General features: G+C 40.0%; 1 protein-coding gene across 1 annotated transcript; it reads left to right on the top strand.

Moving 5' to 3' along the window:
• The first annotated feature begins 8,078 nt into the window (after positions 1 to 8,078).
• Positions 8,079 to 19,244, top strand: LOC109476870 (rhodopsin, G0-coupled-like). Its single transcript, XM_019777886.1, has 7 exons — positions 8,079 to 8,199; positions 12,746 to 12,925; positions 16,407 to 16,523; positions 16,840 to 17,075; positions 17,870 to 18,042; positions 18,298 to 18,442; positions 18,936 to 19,244. The coding sequence occupies exons 1-7, from the start codon at positions 8,079 to 8,081 to the stop codon at positions 19,242 to 19,244; spliced, it is 1,281 nt and encodes a 426-aa protein (XP_019633445.1).
• The last annotated feature ends 1,779 nt before the right edge of the window (positions 19,245 to 21,023 follow it).

Genomic DNA, 21,023 nt, shown 5'->3' with positions numbered 1-21,023 from the left:
GTTTTAATATACTTAGTACATCGCGGCTTCCGGAGTTAAACATGAGGTGAAAAGATCGAATGCGAATTACAATTAGTAGGCTCCCTGTGTGTGTGAAAACTTGCTCGTAAGAGCCGTAGATTTGTAGCCTGGGTACCATCCTTTTTGAAGATGAATTTTACTTTAGGCCACAGCAAGTAATTTTTATGGATGACATCAGCGCGCGCATTGAATTTCGCCTGATTTTTGAAAAAACAACAAGAAATTTTGTTGCCTTCTGACAGTGGTCAACATGCCGAAAATGGCCAAAGATGTCTGTTGCCATGCCGGAAGGTGGATGGCAGATAACCATGAAGAGAGGAGACAAGAAAAGGCTCTGATTTAATGTTTTGTTTCTTACTTTGATGCAGTGATATGTGATGCTCGCTGTGTATATGTGATGTTCCTACTGAATCAAAACCATTTGTACGATGATTATGTCAAAATTTCAAATTATAGGAACCTTTTTTTCGGCCGCCTTGTTTTTTTCTCGCCCGTTTGCATTAGGAATCTGCGAAGAATGTCATCCATAACATTTATTTGCTGTGGCCTTATATTATTTTCTGTGGATTCATATAGACGAAAAGTAGCTTCACACTTCAAGTAGAGATAGTCCCGGCAACCAAAGCTTGGAGTGGTAGAGTTTTCTGTTATTAAGTGGACACGGTTTTTGAAAAGCCAAACCTCCTTCAACCATGGAGCACTCAAGAAGGTCCAATTTAGAATTGAACCTCCTTTGATCCTTGCGTGTTTTGCCAGGCTTAAAGTATGCACAAAAAGTAGCCTCCCACGGCCCTAGTTAGTCTACATCCAAAGCTTGGACTGGTCGAGCCATCCTATAAGTAGAAACAGATTCCATCAAGAAAAAAGCATTACGCATCATTGGTTTAAATGAACATGATGCCAGAACAGAACTGAACACCCCATCACTACTACTCCACAGACGTCAGGTGGTCGCTGTTTCCCTGATCTACAAAATGCACATGGCAGTGTCCACATGCTCACCAGACCTGAAAAAGATGCTTTCCCAACCATGCACAATCAGACGCACAACCCGCAGAAGTATCTCAAGTTTTCACAGGAAAACTCACGACACCGGCACAACTTTCATACATACTGCAGTACAACTGTGGAACAGTCTCCCAGACAACGTGGTCGGCCTGATCACTGACAACAATCTCCAGTCATTCAAACAAGCGTACACCGGCATCTTCTTTCCACCATCAGGACTTCTGCATGTAGCTAGAACATTGCAGTCACCGTAAACTAATGGTTAGCCAGGAGTGTTACAACCCAGGCTATTGTTTACATTAGCACATGATAGAAAAAACGATTCTTGAAGAGCCAAATCTGCTAATGATGGTTCATTAGTTAGATTTGCGTAATTGTCAGGGCTACCAGAAAGCGAAAGTAAATGTTTTTTTGGGGTGGGGGGTGATGGTGGCCAAGATTGTTTCCTTCAACCGTTTACCAAGACAGCAAGGACCGAAAGTTATTGTTACTTGTAATTACAGGTGACTGTGATTTTAGTTACGCTGTAAAAATCTAATGTTGAATGTATGCAAGTTAGCACCTGGTTTGCATAACTGTCATCTAATTATGTCAAGCATCACTTCAGCCACCTACATACCAAATATCACGACAATCCGTTAACCGGTTCTTGAGTTATCCTCCTGCGAAGATTTTTCAAGAAAGGCTCCCGCAGTTCCAGAACAAGCCACTAGGGGGCCCAAACTCATGACACGTCTTCCCTAGCCCAAGAGCTATCTACCACCGAAAATTTATGACCCTTGCATGTCCAGATCATGAGATATCAAAACCGGTTCTGCTGCAGTACTAACGAAAGCCGCCAGGGGGCCCAAAATCTAATCATTTCTAGGTCTCATCAAGACCTACCCACCTACTAAGTTTCATGACAATGCGTGTAAAGCTTCTTAAGTTATGCTGTTCACAAACAAACAAAGAAACAGCCAAACGCTATGTACTGAAAACATTACCTTCTTGGCGAAGGTAATTACCTTCGGGGAATGACGTCACAGTTGCCATGGAAACTAGTGCAATCAGAAACTATCCCGCCAATTGGCGTACATTCAGGGCTTCCCTTAATGAAGACCTCTGTGGATATATCTCTGCATCGTTACTAGAGTTACCGGATGATCAGTATCTGTGCAGAGCTTCTTTATATTGCTCTTCAAATGCACTGAACTAATAGTATATAGGATGTGGGGTGCGTAAGGGGTAGTGGAGAGGAGGTACTTGACGTACACGATTAGTAATCTTATTTTCCCGTGCAGGCCTTGAACAAAAATGTTCAACCACAGCGCCGGTAACTCCAATACAGACGGAGAACTGCGTCTGTGGCACTACGATGGCGAGTTCTTAGATAAATCCCACATCCAACCGCTGACTACGCACGGCTACCTGGCAACGGCCATCTACCTGACAATCTTAGGTAAGTAGTTTTGTCATTAGAATGAACATTCATATATATGCTCATATTAGCTGCGTGGTTTCTAACTCTGTTGTGATATATTTTGATTTGATTTGATAGTGATTTATTGAAATAGCAACAGTGCAATACACGAAGGACACAGGACAGACAGTACTTATTTTCAATTAAGTTTAGTGGGGAAGGTCGTGTAAAGTGCCTTTCATATGGGCACCAGATCGGTGTCATGTCAGGACTCGAACCCGGGATCTCTTGGTTCCGAGTCGAGCACGCTGCCGTTGCGCCACACGACCCCACCTTGCCTTCCAACGATCTTCAATATGTTGAACCTGATGTTCGATAATTAGTTCTTCCTTTGGTGTTGGTTTAGAATAAGGAAATCAAAATTCCAAAACTACCTGTGTCGGAGAGGATTGTTAAATATTGCTCCTTAAATGCACTGGCGAAAATCATTTCATCATTCTTCATTTTATGACGATATCAGAAACCAATTATTTACAATCGTGTCCAAAATGCTCTCTTACTTTTCTTACTATTTCCTACCACGGGAAAACAATTTTACTACTAAAATCAACGAACCCACATATCATAGACGAAGTGGGTAAATTCGTCTCCCACTGCCTCAAAAGAAGAAGAAAAACCCAACAAAACTAGAACCATGTATGTTGTAGAATGTAGTACAATGTTAGACGTAGTCTCTTATATCATTGTATTTTCATTTTTCGTACATGTTGTTTGTACCTAGCAATTAGCTCTCGGGCATGTACTTGCAATAGACGTTATTATTATCATTAAATATGTAAATACGATAATATGACAAGTATGCATGACAAACTTTGACATTAAACAAAAAATGTGGATTAGGCGTAGTGCAAGAATAAGCTGTACTAAGAAAGATGGTCACTACATAAAAGTCTAATTTCCAAGTAGATCTTACGGTGGGAGCAAAGACAGTATCAAATAGACCACCCGGGTGGCCAATGGATACTGCCTGGCCAATTTGATACTGTCTTTGCGGCCCCCGAAAGATCTGTTTGGGGATTAGTGTAAAGCTAGGGGTTTTCTGACGAATAACACACCACCTGCCAGCGCAATGTTCAGTCACTATATCAAACGGAAACGGGAGCGTTATACATTTTCTGTTACACTGCCCAGTATATAATCAGCAAAGAGGCACCCTACGCAGCAATCTACCAAACTTGGTAGGCTCTATCATTGATGTACATAACATGTCCGAACAATTCTTATATAAACAAACTGTAACATTTTGACAATCACCCAAACTTACGTTATTGATACTAAACGGTTTGTATTAGATTAACGCCAACAAAAGATGTTCTTCCTTACCATTCATTATTATTCATTACCATAATCACCGTGTTGCCATTTCCACGCATTTGCTGTTCCCTGTTGTTTTTGACATGTATTTTGTAGCTGTATACCTGTATGTGTGGTGGTGAGGTTAAAATTAGCTATAGCTAGAGTACCTCACCACCATGTCCTGTATTATCCATGTCGAATTGAAAAAAAACGGAAACGGGACTGTTAGCCTGGATGCCATCCTTCGTGTACCGCTAGCTGGTTCTCCCTTTTCGCCTTCCTACCACGGATAGGGGGCGAAAAGGCTAGCCAACGATAACTACGGAGGACCTAGGCTAAATGTTAAAGGAAACCAATATAATTTTAGGACGGCAATACAAAAATATCCACGACAAATGGTATTTAGCGGAGGCGCCTGTATCCGGAGGAGTGAATGTAGTATAGTCTGTCCTTGGTGCTGAATACGTTCTAATTCTGCCACAAGAGATCTGCCACAACGGAGGAGTGAATGTAGTATAGCCTGTCCTTGGTGCTGAATACGTTCTAATTCTGCCACAACAAGAGATCCTTGTCGTCATTCCTTTCTCTGTACACAATGAAGTTAATTACAGTCTCTTCTGGTAACCATGGGGGTCGGTTCTCAACATAAAAAATGACCAGAGACTTGACTAGGATCTCTTGTTGTGGCAGAATTAGAACGTATTCAGCACCAAGGACAGGTTATACTACCTTCACTCCTCCGGAAACAAGCGCTTCCGCTAAATACCATTTCTCATGGATATTTTTGTATTGCCAATGTAGTTTTACTGCCTGGAAATTGCTTTCGGGTCTTTAATGTGCTGGGCCCCATAGAAAATCAATTTGGTAAAATTGAACCGAGCTACCCAGCTGTCTTAATATTAAACAAATAAAAAATAAATAAATAAATAAATCTGGGACTAGAAATGAGGCAAAACTTTCCGATCCAGTGCGTCATTGCTCAAGACATGCAGAATTAATGTTTTTTTTTAAATTAGATTTCTTAGACATTTACAGACTTGTTCTAACAGTTCCTAACATTCTTCGATGAAGATTGGTTATAACTAGACTCATAAGTCATAACTAATCCAGGTAATGAGATACTATCTATCTATTTGTCACATATGACTACATAGGCATGTCACATTCATTCTGGCGTCGGAAAAAGTTCCGAATTTCATGGAGAAAAATTCCCGCGGTTATGCGAATTTTGCGGTTTTTGCAAAGACACAGACTCTTTAAAAGATTTTATCCAGTTGTTTGGTGTATTTTGTATAGTGTATAAATATAATATATACCTGGGTGTCTAACATTGGCTTATGCGGGGGTGTTTTTATATAGTGAGAAGTTACACTCTTACGTATGGAGGAATATGGGTCGTCCCAATTAACTACACTTGATGAGGTTTCGCTGATGTCACAGAAACATTAAAGAACGCCATTGCTTTGTGTTACGATGATACATGGATCTGTCTTTGCATGTTAATGCCCACGGGGCATACATGTACATCATACTGAGTGTGATGTTACATGTACATCATACTGAGTAACATAATACATAGGATAGTAGGATAAAAGAATAACATAAAAGTCTTAGGAATTACTAGAGAATACATTCTATCTAATCTAGGTCTTGAAGATTTCTTCTCTCTTTTTTTCAAAGCAACTGGAGATGAATTCACGTAGTCTTTCTGTTGTGTGGCCATCACTGGTAGACATGAGATGACTGAATATCTCTTTCTTTGTTCTGAATATCTCTTTCTTTGTTTCTTGTTCCACAGTTTGTCTAAGTGGATTGTTCTAAATAGTATGTCGCGTTCGGCATCATACAATTTACAATCAAGTACAAAATGTCTTTCATTTTCTGCGCTATCACAGTTACAAACCTTACATATATAAACAAGAATTCGGAGATCTCATACCTCCATGAAATATATGAGTTTTTCTAAATGTTTTTACACAGTACACTACAGTACAGAACAAAATAACACAGGTTTTTGTTTTCAAACACACAGTAGCACCTTTGGCCTGAAATAGGTCAGGCTACAATAGATATGGTCAACATCTGGTCATATAGCCTATTCCAGAGGGAGAACCTCATTAATCAAACCGGGCAGGCGCGCTGCCTCCACCCCGCACATCTGTTTTCACTGCCTTGCAAAAACCTTGCAAAAGTTCTGCAGCAGTACCAAGGTCAGCCACCAGGAGGCCCATATTTGACCTTGACCTTTGGCTTCCTAAGACCTACCAACATATCAAATATGCCAAATATCATCACAAACCATAAAGGCATATTAAAGTTATGCTGACTTCAAATGTGAGGAAACACACACACACACACACACACACACACACACACACGACCCGACCAAAAACAATACCTCCATTTTTCATAGGTAAAAATTGCCCGTTCCTATCTCCTTTCACATGGGACAGATACGTTGTGTTCACGGATGTACACCTACACTACATCATAGTCCACAGGGACTAATTGCAACAAGTGTAGCTTGATCAAACCGTATTAGGTCATATTAAATGCCAGGAAAAAAACGGTATGATTGGAGAGTGACGAAAACTCACACAGCGAAGTTCAAAGAAAAACCATTAGACAGCAAAAAGCAATTTCGAGAAATAAGTATTGACCGAATGCCTTTGATTTGTTGTTCGCATGTTTTCTTGTTACACGTCTTCAAAGAAAAAGAAGGCCCCGTACTGTAGCCCTCATTAGGGGAGCTCATTAGTTTTCAGAGTAAAGTTAGCTCGTAATTGGACTGCAAGATTACTTGAGAAGCAAAGAGATACTTGACACGTATACTTCACCAACATACATGTTGCCGCGCACTGGTTCGTTCTTTAGGATACTTCTAAGCCTTTATCTTATCTTATATTGTCTTATCTTATCTCATCTCATCTCATCTCATCTCATCTCATCTCATCTCATCTCATCTCATCTCATCTCATCTTACTTTACATTACATTACATGTACATTACATGTACATTACTTTACTTTACTTTACTTTACTTTACTTTACTTTACTTTACTTTACTTTACTTTACTTTACTTTATTTCATTTTATTTAAGTTCAAAAATATTGATAAGACATCATGGTAATCCTAACACACTTCAGTCACGCACGGTTCCAGGACAGTAACGTTAAAACTAGACATTCATGCTGAAGTGCTTCACATTGGGAATTATTACCACTGATATCCGAACACATCAATCAAACAAGGAGCCAATGTCATCCATAAAATTAAGGCGGTGTGGCCTAACTACACTATGAGACGCGCTCGCCAAGCACCTTGGCATTATCGATGATTGAAGAGATATCCTTAAGTTGTATATATAAATGTTTTTTTTTTATTTATTTTTTTATTATCCAAACAGTACCCGTGCAGTCGCAGCCTTTAACGGCTGAATTGATGCAGGGTATCACATAATCAGTGGCGTCGGGTGGTGTAGTGGATAGAGCAATCGACTATGAACCGGGAGACCCGGGTTCGATTCCGGGTCGTACCCGGGACATGTCTGAACATGCGCCCCGACGTTGTGCCCTTGGGAAAGGCACTTTACACGACTTTCCTCACTCCACCCAGGTGTGAATGGGTACCTAACTTCGGTTGGGGAAAGTCGTATTGAGGTCACCTTGTGGCGCCGAATGGCAGCCGCACAGACCCTTGCGACAAATATGTGTATCATTTGTATTATTTGATTGTTGTAATTGTTGCGATTTGTATTGATTATGCAGTAGACGTCTAGACAGTGAGTGTTATCTCGACAGAGATGCACTTCTGTTCTATGACTATCTTTGTCCCCGTCGTATGTAGGTCAAACCAAAGAAGATATCAATCAAGCTTAACGATACTGCCGTCATTTATAATTTAGAAAGGTTGTTGATGCTACCGGAAACGTCTGACATCTGAGGTTCAGACTCCTTTTGCAGACTGAATACATCATAGAAATCGGTCTAAAAAGGGATAATTGGCCAGGACAAGGTAGCTGGCCATCGCGGGTTCAATCGACCTGCGTGGCCGGCTACCTTCTCTGGCCAATCATCCCTTTTTAGACCGATTTCTATGATGTATTCAGCCTGCAAAAGTAGTCTGGTGGAGACTATGAATTCGCTGTGAAAAACAGAAACAACTAACGATTTCTATTGTGCCCCTGAAAACAATGCATTCAAGTCACAGAAAAGAATTGACTTAAAACATTCTCCACTTAAACATTGTCGGTGAATAAGCAATTAACTATTTCTTTTCTCCAATGCTTTCTATGATAGGTTGTATCGCTACGCTGGGGAATGGCTCTGTCATCGTCGTCTACGCCCGTCAGAAAAAGTTCCGCTCCAAACCGCACAACATTCTCATCCTCAACCTAGCGATCAGCGACCTCGGTGAGCATGGTCATGTTTTATTCATCGTTATGTAATCTCCAATCAGATTCAGCGGGCTAGTGGCCGCCTGTAACCGGTTAGAACGGGGGCTAACTAGTTACAGACGACCAATTGTTACTTCTCGGGGGCAAGGGACCGCCTGTAACCGGTTAGAGCGGGGGCTAAGTTACTAGTAATACAATAACCTGGGCCAGACGTCTGTCACCATGGTAATTGGTGCTGTAGCAGACACCCTGTGGTGTTGGGTTACATTGTATAGCTGGTCACGTTCCATACACATGACTGTATTTGACTTTGAGAATAAACAGTGCAGTAGTTTGTTGGCGGGCCAGACCAAGTGAAGGTTAACATTATGCATTTTCTTTGCGAATGTTACCCTTCTAGTTCACCACTGTGTTTGTGCCCCCTAGAAACTCCCAACACATCTGGGCAAGCCCAATCAAGATGTGTATTGTCAACGATTGATTGTGGTTTCTAGTTGAGCGGCATTGTAGTGTTCTGCCGAAGAATCCCTTGTCAGGGTCTGTCTCTTTTCTATTAATAACACGCACAGGGACCTCGTCGCACATGTTTTTCGTAGAAAAAGCTTTAGACACTCTAGAACGAAGTTGACATCCAAGACCTGTCTAATGGCTACGTTTCCTAGACCTAGACAGGAAGGTGCCAGACATGACATCAGTAGCTATTGCTAGAATTTTAACAAAGGCAGAGATCGTTTGAGCACAGTACAGTACTGAACAAAGCACAGGTATTACTTTTCGCGTGCGATGAAAGTTGGACGAGAGTTTTTAAAAAGATCTTTTTTAAAAGATCTTTTTAGAAATAAAAAATCATTAAAAATCATTAAAATGATTTTTTAATGATATTTTATTAAAATGATTTTTTAATGATTTTTTATTTCTAATTTTTTATTTTTTTTATAATTTCTATTTTTATTTTTATTTTTTTTTGTATTTGATTCTTAAAATGACTTTTAATGAATTTTTTTCGGGTATGATTGACGAAAGTTTTGCGGGTATGAATTTTGTTTTGTTCTCTACCAATGAAGGTCAAAGCAAGCCCCGTAAGATATGCTATTCATTCGTGGCCTTTTCAGCTTGTTGTGTCAAGTCTAATGATTGGATTCCGTGGACTGAATTTCGCGTGCGACAAACGTTTTGCGGGTAGGAATTTTTTGCAAAGCAAGGCCCGTAAAAACACGCTAATTGCTTCGTGGCTTTTTCAGCCTGTTGTGCCAAGTTTCCATTGCATATTGAATACTAGTATAATAATTGGAGTCCTCATGGACCTTATGTAAGGGCACGATTTTGAAAAAGAACTCTGCCCAAAGGTGGTAAAGTCGGTCTTCAGGGTGCATAACTCATTAACGTTATAGAGCACGACTTTGAACAAGAACTCTGCCAAAAGTTGGCCTCCAGGGCGCATAGCTCATTAAGTCAATTTGTGTGCGTCAGCGTTAACCTAACCCCATACAAGCCGTGCACAATGGTGATTGCCTCCTCAGTGGTTGAATAGCAGCGTTCCATTCTTCCTGACAGGTCCCAGAGGGAGTCTTGCGTCCGGTCATGAAGTGAAATCGTAAAGGTTAACCTCTACCAGGCTTCGGGAGGCGGCTGGAAAGAGTAGAGATTGACCCAATAGAGAGATGACATGCCGCAAACTGTACTCTCTAGCGGACCAACTCCCCTGGCCTGTTTGTTATCTCCCTATTTGGTCAATTTTTACTCTTTCCAGCCGCCTTCCGAAGCCTGGTAGAGGCCAATATTTCTAACGCATAACCGTGTACATGTTGTGCACAGCATCGTCATTTTGCTTAAGTTTTTATTTATCTATTTTTTTCAGCAAAAACATCAATACAAATGATTTTACAGGGATAAAGACTAAGTAATGGTGGAATAAATAAACAGTATGAAGTTGGACGCACAACTTCTATTCTCACCGCCACATATACATTGTGGAACTAACTAGACACGAAAAGTTATGAATGTTAATTAAATAGATAAGTATTCATAGTCAAACAGAATATCATAGGGATCCCAAGAAAAGTAGCTAAACAATAGTATCCCAAAACCATAATCGTAAAACATTTTTACAAGGTAGAAATATACGTGAGAAACACAACTCTGTCCCTTAGGATGCTATACTATGCTGAAATGATCGCCATGTAGTACAAAAATCCGACCAGAATATCATATTTGCCCAGATAATGAGACCAGTACTACTAAGTGCCCCCCTCAGGTACGTCTTGTAAGAGGCTACAGGTGACTAAGTATTGAATTGGCTAGAATCCATCAGTCGGTACTGCAATATACAATAATAATAATAATAACCTTTATTGTACATTCATGCCCTATCGGGCTAAGTGCAGGTGAACAAACGAAATGGTAGTACAAACAGCTCTAAAACTACTCTTACAATAACAAAAAAAAGTAAGCCTCCCCCGAATCCCGACTCATAGAACTACAGATAGTCAGTTACGGAGGTCAGTATGTTACAAATGAGAATATAGAGCTCCCCGGCTTGGCACTTAGAAAATAAGTACTTCAGATGTATTCATGCTCAGTGAAGTGGCATTTGAAAGCGTACGTACTTTGAGAAGCTAAAAGACAGCGTGCTCCAGAGGCTAATAATGCTAAGAAAGCCATTTGGAAGTGCGCGTGTGACTGGAAGGGAAGAGAGGGCCCCAGCCCTGGTAGTGTTTATTCACAGTTGATAATCTTTTTTTCTCCTGAACATTCTTAGTGCTGATATGAACGATAAAGAAGTTGGGTTGAATTTATAATGCAATTACATGAAGCCGATAACATTTTTGGTTTTGTAAAGTTATCAGTGAATATTTATCAGGAATCTCTTCAGGACCTTCTAGAAAGATGTAGTGGCGACTATTGAATAGTCGTTAGAAAAAAGAAACTCCTTGAGTGTCTTGTACATTCACCAGTTTCCAATTCCCATTACGCATTGCGCCTTCCTGCACTGTGCAACCTGGGAGATTTTACACACACCCCGAGGCGCAATGCGTCATGGGAATGGGAAGCTGATGAATGTACAAGACACTCAAGAAGTTTTTTGCTTTTGACAACTTATTTATACTTAAACACACAACAGAAATTCAGCTACGCTGGCGAGCTTTCGAGACGTACTCTGTCTCTTCTTCAACCCGATTAAGATCTCGTCTTGGAGTTCTCTTGTCACGTGATTTGATGTGATAATCACGTGACAAGAGACAGTCATATACAGGTTTTAGGTAGTGACGCCCCTGTCCTTGTTTACTGCTTGTTTAATAAGTTTTTTGCTGTACCGTGCGCATGTCCAGAACATGCTACTGTGCATAAAAACTGTAGACGACAAACATCGGACGTAAGCTCGTTATGCTTGCCAGACATCAATCTTTCTTGTTAGCAAGAGGTGTGAACACCTGCAGTAAATTGCCTCGCTCAAGGACATTATACAGTATAATGTCCTTGCCTCTCTGAAAGCTCTTATTATGTACAAGGCCATTAGCCATTTCCCGTGAGGGCGTCTTGGACAAAGTTTTCAAATTTCTATCAGATTCAAACAACACCAAACTTTTAAAGTCTGTTCAGTTATTCATTACAGAAACCAAACGATTTGACTAAGCAATCTTCCGTCCTACCGGTCTGACTTGGAATACCTGCTTAGAGTTTGCATATATGTTATATGTTTTCATTTTCCTTTCATTGCCTTCGTGAGAAGGGTATGTTTTCGGTTTGGCCTGTGAGTGTGGCGTGGGTCTGTATGTATGTCAACGTCTTAACTCGAAAAGTTGTCGACGAATCTTAATTATGATATTTGGTAGTTGAGTAGTGGTTATGCCACTCAACCAAGGTTGGCTGAAGTTTGGTAATAGTCGATCAGATATTGACTGGCTAAGTTTCTGTATGAATGATCAATTTTGAGTCAAATGTGACCGAGAACTCGCCCCGAACACTGCTAACCTATTCCCAACCAGCAGCCAACCAATTACAAGCGTTGTCCAACCTCCCGAATGTTTTAAACGTTTTAAAACATTGTGATTCGGCTAGCACACAGTCGAACAGTAGCCAACCTCGCCGAACACCAGCCAACCACAACCAACCTTTTTTTTATTCATCAAAACATAAAAACATAACAAGGACAGTGTGACGCTGCACTCAAGTTTATAACTTATATTAACAGCGCCACACAACAAAAAAGTACAATTAACATTTAAATACATAAAATTGACATATCTGTGCGCCGTAGTCCCACCACCCCAAGACATTGAAAACGTTGATGCTAACAAAGTTATTTGAAAAATAAGATTACGTGGTAACCTCCTATATCTCATTAGCGGAAACACATCCGCCAATCAGAGCTAGGAGGAGAATTTAGGCCCATTAATACATACGGCCCATTAACACAACCAACCTTGCTGACGACCTACTCCTAACCATGGTTGGGAGGACTTCTGCGGTATTCGGCAGGCCACATTCGTCTATATATGACAGGGTCTTCTGAGCCTTTAAATTATTTTGCTTAATTTTGACTTTTAAATACATTCTTACAGGTATCTCAATATTTGGGTATCCGTTCTGCACGGCGTCTGGGTACGCTGGGTACTGGTTGTTCGGGGACGCGGTGTGCCAGCTGTACGGCTTCATGTGTTACACCCTGTCCATGAGCAGTCTCAACACCCTGGTCGTCATAGCCGGATTCAGATACATCTCTCTCTGCCGCCCACAGTATGGTAAATGTTTATTACCTCCATGAAAAATGGAGGTATTGTTTTTGGCGTGTCTGTGTGTGTATGTGTTTCCGCACATTTGTAGTCACGCAGCATAACTTCATAACGCCTTTATGGATTGTGATGATATTTGGTATGCTGGTAAGTCTTAGGAAGACAAAGGTCAAGGTCAAATATGGGCTTCCTGGTGGATGACCTTGGTACTGCAGCAGAACGTCCGGTTTTTGTATTGGTTCAGCTGTACAAAAGACAGCCAGGGTTGCCCAACTAGTTACAAGACTATTTCAACACTAACACTGGAGCTAAGGACAACAATCTACATACTAGTAAGATAAGGACAGGGCATTCAAATCAAAGTCGTCAACTTATTACATCTACAGGATACATAAATACACAAGAGCTTTACTGCCGGCGGTAGATTACTTGCATCGCTCACAGAATCTGCCACATGTCATAATTTGTTATAGTACCCACATGTACACAACAATTATTGGCTGTTATGTAAGAAACTGCTGCCCATGTATCCATTAGAACAGACATGTCTGTCTTCACTGAAGTCGAAGGTAAATGTTAAGTGGGACCCTGGGAGATGAGAAACAAATCGTTTTGTCGTTGAAGAGGTTCATCAGTCACGTTGAATTATCAGTTACATGTAGTAGAATATTCCTCAATCAGTGACTCTTTTTGATCGTTTTGTGGTCTTTGATAGCCTTTTCAACAAATTGGCTGCCTTGGCGTCCTCATTTTCCAGCATTGATGCCGAAAATATACATGGGTATTCATTCATCAAGTCTGGGCAAAGAGAAGAAATTTGTATTCATAACGTATTGATTAACATTTATTACCTTTCGTTGCTACTGTACCAATTTGTGGTCTCTTGTTATATCTTATTTATCTCACGCATTTGTGTTTATTTTGTAAAATCTCTGCTTATTATCTATGACTTAATATCTCAGTTCAAGAATTGTACACCTGTATCTTTGATACTTTGATAGTTTATTGAGATATCCATATTTACTTTGATACTTTATTGAGATATTTATTATTCGTGTTCAGTTTTGTCGATGATTTCAATCTGAACCTATGTTCTCTTGATATGGTTCATTTGTATGTGGAATCCTGCAAATATTCGGCTGATTATTGCTATTATTAAAAAAACTATTGATGTCACGAGGGAAGAGGCAAGGGTCAGATAATTAACAAAGATACAGTTTACATAATTTAAAGTCTTAATAAATCTAAGGACGAGGGCTAGTAGTACATGGTTCGATCGTGTCCGTTCGTTCTGGTCATTTCTGATCATCATGTATCTAATGAGAGATTAGGCCACACCGACTTAATTTTATGGATGACATCAGCGCGCGCATTGATTTTCGCCTGTTCTAAAAAAATCACGTCCTCCGAGGCTCTGGCCTGGCTCTAGGCCTGGGTAGTCCATGGTAGGTTAGTGACAATAGGGAGCCGATGGTAACTATGGAGGACGGCACCCAGGCAACCGAAGGCGAGTTGCATACGTACAGTGCCGACAAAGCCAGCATGTGCCGGCTTGTCGTATACGTCATATATGTACTGTCACAAATTCACAATGCCAACAGTTTAGTAGCATCTTTAGGAATTTTTTTTATTGAATGAATGAATGAAGACATTTATTGTACATTTTTGCCCCACTGGGCTAAGCACAGGTCACATTATACATATTCGAATACATATTCATATAAATATGCATATAACTATTACATGTACATGTATATATAAATGTCTAATGCATTTTAGTCTTTTCAACTTCTTCTCGCTTCTTAGTAATTGTATAAATGTACGATGCTGTATGAGTAGTTAGATTTGGTTTATCAAAGGTTAACAGGAATATAATTTTTTCTTTACTTGTTAAGAATCCGAAGTGGGGAAATTTACTTAGAACATGTCCGAAGAGTATGCGTCTATCACTGTCATATAAAGGACAATATTAGCCCGCGCGCACTAATTTGGGGGGTCTTCAGAGGATGTCATCCATAAGATTGAGTCGGTGTGGCCTTATTGGAAAAACAACACACTCCTTCCGACCTAAGTGCCCCTTGAAGCCGCGATGACTGCCATTTATCTAGCGAAACTACTGAAATGTTTCTGCCATTTTGTTGCCTTTGAAACTTAACTGGGTGTCGTGTTTTCATGACTCGGATCACCGCCCTTCTTTGAACTATTTGATACTTCCATTTTTTTGCTCTACAAGCGATTTGAAGCGGATTATCGGAAGGAAACGCGGGGTATCCTCAAGGCAGGAAATAGTACAGTGGGATACTTTGATAAGCGATATGTAAGACGCTTTATCCACGTCATTAAAGAGAGGCAAAGATGCAGGATTCTCACCAGAATTTTCCAGGAAAACAAGTAAGCTCACAAACATCAGAGACACCATAGGGGGTCTGGTATTTTCCAGGAAAACAAGTAAACTAACAAACCTCAGAGACACCATTTCCTGCTTATTGAGGGATAGATTCCTTGCTTATAGCTTCATTATAAAGTAAAATTTTAACTTTTTCTTAAATTTATGGGATAAATCGCAACATCTAATTGTTGCATTCGTATGTAAAAACATGTTTTCCATCAATTATTCCGATCGAAAATGAGTCGTGGCTTTTCACTAGCCTGGTATCCAGCCTTGTTAGCTTTAGTCCGCTACCCAAGATCCGGCGGGGAGCGGATCTTGGGTAGCGGACTAAAGCTAACAAGGCTGGATACCAGGCTAGCTTTTCACATGAAATGGACAAACATCGACTGATATGTTTCAAAGCAAGCATTGTTCATCAAAGGCATGGAGCAGGTTTCATAAGCATGGATCAGGAAGGTTCATGGGTGATCAAAAAGGCAAGTCAGTTGGAAACAGATAAAAGAGCGTGTGTCGTGCGGACTTCAATGAAGAGAACATGGTCAGATTATGAGCATTATGAAAGCATGAGACGTTTTTGAAAATCTTTGTTTATTGCATTTGACAAAAGATACATAACACAAACAGAAAAAAAGACAAAGTACAAGAACTAATACAGACATTAGCCACGGATCCATAAATAGAACGTAAATGTGGAGAATAAATTAACTATGATTTAAATTCAAGTAATATCGAGCATAAAGAATAGCAGAATAACAAATGGTAACTAATATAACAGACTAGTAATGTAAAAAAGCATGAAACTTGGCAAACATGTTCTATACAGTATTAGGAACAGCTTCAAGTGTGTGCCAATGTACATAGCAAAGTCCTGTACATAGCAACTGTTGCCAGGCAACCTGTTTCCTTAGCAACTAGTACTCTAAGAAGCTAGCTGGCATTCACCATTTGGGCATAAAAACTAACTATAATATTAGCTGTTTTACTGTATTGGATATTGCGTCTCATAGTGAAATAGATTATAAGGCATCATGCACTAGCACTGTTCAATACAGTATTTTAGTTGAATTAATAAAAAAAAAAACTTTTCTCGTTGCCCAGCCTACAAGTTGACCCACCGTGTGACGGCCTACTCGCTGATCGGGGTGTGGCTGTACAGCCTGCTGTGGACGGTGCCGCCACTGGTAGGGTGGAGCAGCTACACGTATGAACTCTTCGGTAAGAGCAGTCGAGTGCGGAAAATCCCGTATCTACCGCATTCTGGCCAGATAGATGGTTGATGAAGGCCAAAGGCCGGGGATTTAAAATTTTAAATTCTTTGTTTGAGTTGAAAAACAGTTTAATCTGTAACGTGTCGTACGTTACAGATTTTCCGACGAACTTCGACCCAGTGCAGACGTCACATGTCCGGAAACTATCTACGAGTACCACACTCTGGCCAGATAGATGGTTAATGAAGAGTTCGAAAATTCCCGGGATTCAAATTCTTTGAGTTGGAAAACAGTTTAATTCAGATGAACTATCTTGCTTTCAGGTACGTCTTGTAGTATCAAGTGGACGGTGGAGGACACCTCCGAGATGGTGTACGTCATCGGGAGCTGTCTCTTCTGTTATCTTGTCCACCTGCTCCTCCTGGTGTTCTTCTACTACAAGATCGCCAAGCGGATGCGGAAGCTGAACCTGCGGGGACAACACGCCGTTCCGACCGCCAGCGGCAGGAGGGACTTCGTCACCAGCAGCAGGATGCAGTCGGAAACTAGGGCCACTATGGTTAGACCATCATCTCACTTACCGCGTTTCTAATCAATAAACAATCTTATAATTTTAAACAGTAATTTCTGAATAAAGATTCATAATAAATTTATAAAATCATAATAATTAATGTAAAATTAATAATAATTATAATGAATAATTTATAACGATAATGAAAATAATGAATGATAATAAAAATAACTGATGAATACTGATTATAAAAGAATAATAACATTAATAAAAATTGGTAAAATAATTCTAAAAAAGATTGTTTCTAGGAGCGAAGTTACGTGTTGGTAAATATTATGATATATTTGCCTGTATTATACATTGTTAGTTATGTACAATAAACTGACTGACAGAAGAATTGTGTAACGGTTACAATGTATGCAACACTTTTCTTAATGTCTGAGCTTTGATTTATTTTGGGCGTTTTTTGTGCCAGCCCAACACACCCTCTATGTGCAAGCTCAACACAAACGAAAAAAAGATACCAATACAAAAAGAAGCCCGATAAAAAAAAAGACCTGAAACACCCCCAAAAACAAGAATTCGGAGATCTCATACCTCATGAGTTTATGTACATGTTTTTTTTTGGGGGGGGGGTTGTCTCATTGATTATGAAAATAAGGTCGTAATTAACATAATCTAGTTTAATTTATGATTTTCTAAACTCAAATTACAATATTTACAATATATACAAATGAAAGGAACATAATCTACATACTAATCACAGAACTCACATTGTATGAGCCTGTTAGAAATAATAAATGAATGAAATAATACCATCGGAACCTTTTTTTCTCTCTCAGATGTGTTTCCTGATGGTGATACTGTTTATGGTGGCCTGGACTCCCTACACCGTCTCGTCCTTCTGGTCTACACTAGTGAACGAGATCCCGCTATGGGCGGCCACATATCCCACCATGTTCGCTAAGTCCTCCTGTGTCTTCAACCCCCTCATATACGCTGTCGCTCACAAGAAGTATGGCATTATCTTGGAAGTTCATCTGCATTGGTAGATGTTCATTTTAATGTGTGATCAAGTGTTCCCTGTAGACGTATAAAATTTTAAGTTGTATCGGTCTATAGTGGTCTTTAAAGTTTTTTTTGGAAGAACTGCCACTTCTCGTTGCTTTACCACCTTTAAAAACGGGCATTCAGTCAATCAGTACAATCATCTATTTCCCTATTGATTGTTTTACTTGTACTAAATTTGTTTGTTTGTTTGTTTGTACAGATTCCGGTCGTTCCTGACCCAGACGTGTTGTCCTTGGCTGTACAGAAGAGTGGGCCTGGGGAAAAACAACCCATACCTGGACCAGCAACGACAGAACAGGATACGCAAACAGAAGGGACAAATCTTCTGTGTACAATACACTCACGTTAGTGCTTTTGCTCAGTTTCTTCTTCTTCTTCTTCCGTTCCAAACACATAAGGTCAATGACCTGGAGCAGACGGCTGGTAACTGGTGCTGTAGCAGACACCCTGTGGTGTTGGGCTATACTAAGTAGCAAGTGGTAGGTCACTGTTGGAGGGGATGGTCGACATTTGCTAGTAATTACCATATACTAGTATTATGAGTTTGATTAAGAATAAACAGGGCAGTAGTTTTTTGTTATACCTTGTGAAGGTAAATATTATGCATTTGTTTTTCAAATGTTTCTAGTTTTGTTTTGTTTTGAATGAGGAAGTTGAATTCATGATTTTTTTACGAATACCCATCTATAAAGCGCGGTTAAATTTGCTGACGTCTAGTCCAAACAAAAGATGCATTCCTTGCGATATGTGTGATTATTGAATGTGTACATGTGCCATAGCAAAACAGTGCCATGACTGGTTAGTTACACTTACCTTTGTCGTTTTCCACTGTACCAGGGCAATGTTTATATCGGTGCCCATGGTTCACGTGGCTGCTGGTCAGAAGACAGCGGTAGAATCCGCGGTACGTGCCGGTACCACAGGGCGAGGTCGTCCTTTTCCACACTCCACGTGGACAACCTGGCCAGACTGTCGCAGGGTGGGGCCTCTTCTTCTACGGACAGTAGATTGCCGTCGGTACATCGGAAAGGGAGAAAGTACACCGTGCAAGCACAGATAGAACCTGCGCCTAGACAGGAGAACAGTGCGTCTAGCAGTGATGAGTCCGTCGACGACATGTCCTGTATTGATTTCACAGTGATATAGAGTCATCATTACCATCCTAGCGCTTTTCATCCTGACGGACCCTCAGTTCACTGTTTGTGGTCTCGTCGGTGAGTGACTAGACCTGTACCTGCTCTGCTCCTGCAGGGTTTGTCACAGATCTCACACGTAAAGATAGAATACGGAGTCTTTAGATAAGGCCACAGCAAGTAATTTTCATGGATAACATTTCGCCTGATTTTGAAGGTGGTCTATATGCCGAAAATGGGCAAATATGTCTGTTGCCATGCCGGAACATGGATGGTAGATAAGTATGAAGAGAGGAGACAAGGCTCTGATTTATTGTTTTGTCTTTTACCTTGATGCAGTGATGTATTTCATTCCTTTTATACGTGATGTTCCCACTGAATCAAAACTAAAGGTGAGGGGATCGAATTTAAAAGCTTACAAGAGCCGGGCACTCAAGCCTATAGCCATATAGGAGTAGCCTGGTTACCAGACAAAAATTGGTCTGGTGACCAGGCTAATATTGCAGTGTACAAAAGGTCTAATTCGTATGTGCCAAGATATTATTTGACCATGAGACGCCATGTATTTTTTTTATCACAGTGTAATTTGTTTTCATGATGATCATTGTTGCAGTGCTAGTGATACCAGTAGTTAACTTGTATGGAAACCTTTGTCTATTTCCTATGACTTTCTGTGTGACTAGCTGTTTTAATTGATGGAGGTACAATTATCAATATTCAAAATGTGGTATTTACTATGGTAGTTAAGTTGTCATATGTACATCGTAATCTTTATTTATGCTTATGCTATTTATGCGTTGAAAGACAGATGTGGTGTTATTTTCGTGTGCTTTCTTGATGATGATACGGTTTGACGTTTTCTTGTTTTTGTTTTTGTCGCACATTTAACGTGCTGGAGGTGTGACTCTCAACAAACACGGCAGCTCTGGCTTTATGTCAAAGCCATGTGTATAATCAACGAAATATAGGTACTTTTTCTCACCTGTTGACAACCTGTTGACACTAGAGAACCCTGAATTGTCACATTTGCTATGAAATATCTATTTTCTATTTGCAAGCCTCTAATATATGTAAAAGCCACAGATAGTAGTATTCTTCTTATATTATATTATATTCTATTATATTATATTATATTATATTAAGTATGATGTTAATTATTATACATTAAAAGACACTGTAGTGGGTTGTTGACTTCCTGAATAATACCCTTCACAATGTAACATTCCATGATCCATTCATTAAATCATATATGTATATTAAAATACCGTGGATTATTGAGTTCCATGGCCATGGAATTGTTTACAGTATACAGTAAAGCAGACAAATAAGAAGAAAAAAAAGAACTTGAAGTCATTGCGAGAGCGCAAACATCTGTCGATTCAACTTTACTCGACAATATTCTACCCAGGGCTGAGTGTTGTAGGGCAGACGTCACTATTGCGTTGTGCAGTAGAAGCCCCCAAATGGATTGTAGTCCCTATTCAATATCTTTGAAAATCCTATTTTTCCTCTTGAAAATTTTAGTTCAGTTTGGAGACTTTTTGGCTAGAAGGAACAGATAGGGTCTAAAATTTCTTTCTTTGGTCAAATTCTGTTCATTTCACCAGTTAAGTGGGCATAATGAGAGACCTGAGTGATGAGGTCTTGCCTACCCAGGGCAGATGGATACATGAGAAAATTAGGTCAAAAGTTTACTTACTGTTTTCAGCTGCCGTCAGAGTTTGAGCTGGTCAACCCCTTGTTTTCTTTTTATATTTGGAAGGCAGAATCTTGTGGCTGACCGGTGCAGAAG

This window comes from Branchiostoma belcheri, unplaced genomic scaffold, assembly GCF_001625305.1.
Source record: "Branchiostoma belcheri isolate BF01 breed outbred unplaced genomic scaffold, Haploidv18h27 scaffold4, whole genome shotgun sequence".
Taxonomy (NCBI): Eukaryota; Metazoa; Chordata; class Leptocardii; order Amphioxiformes; family Branchiostomatidae; genus Branchiostoma; species Branchiostoma belcheri.
This window is presented reverse-complemented; position numbering and strand designations above follow the sequence as displayed.

Excerpts from the sequence above, each read along its gene's own strand:
- LOC109476870 (XM_019777886.1), top strand. The coding sequence starts at position 8,079 with ATGATAGGTTGTATCGCTACGCTGGGGAATGGCTCTGTCATCGTCGTC. Across the intron at positions 8,200-12,745 it reads CCTAGCGATCAGCGACCTCG|GTATCTCAATATTTGGGTAT; the intron begins GTGAGCATGGTC and ends ACATTCTTACAG. Across the intron at positions 18,043-18,297 it reads TACGCTGTCGCTCACAAGAA|ATTCCGGTCGTTCCTGACCC; the intron begins GTATGGCATTAT and ends TTGTTTGTACAG.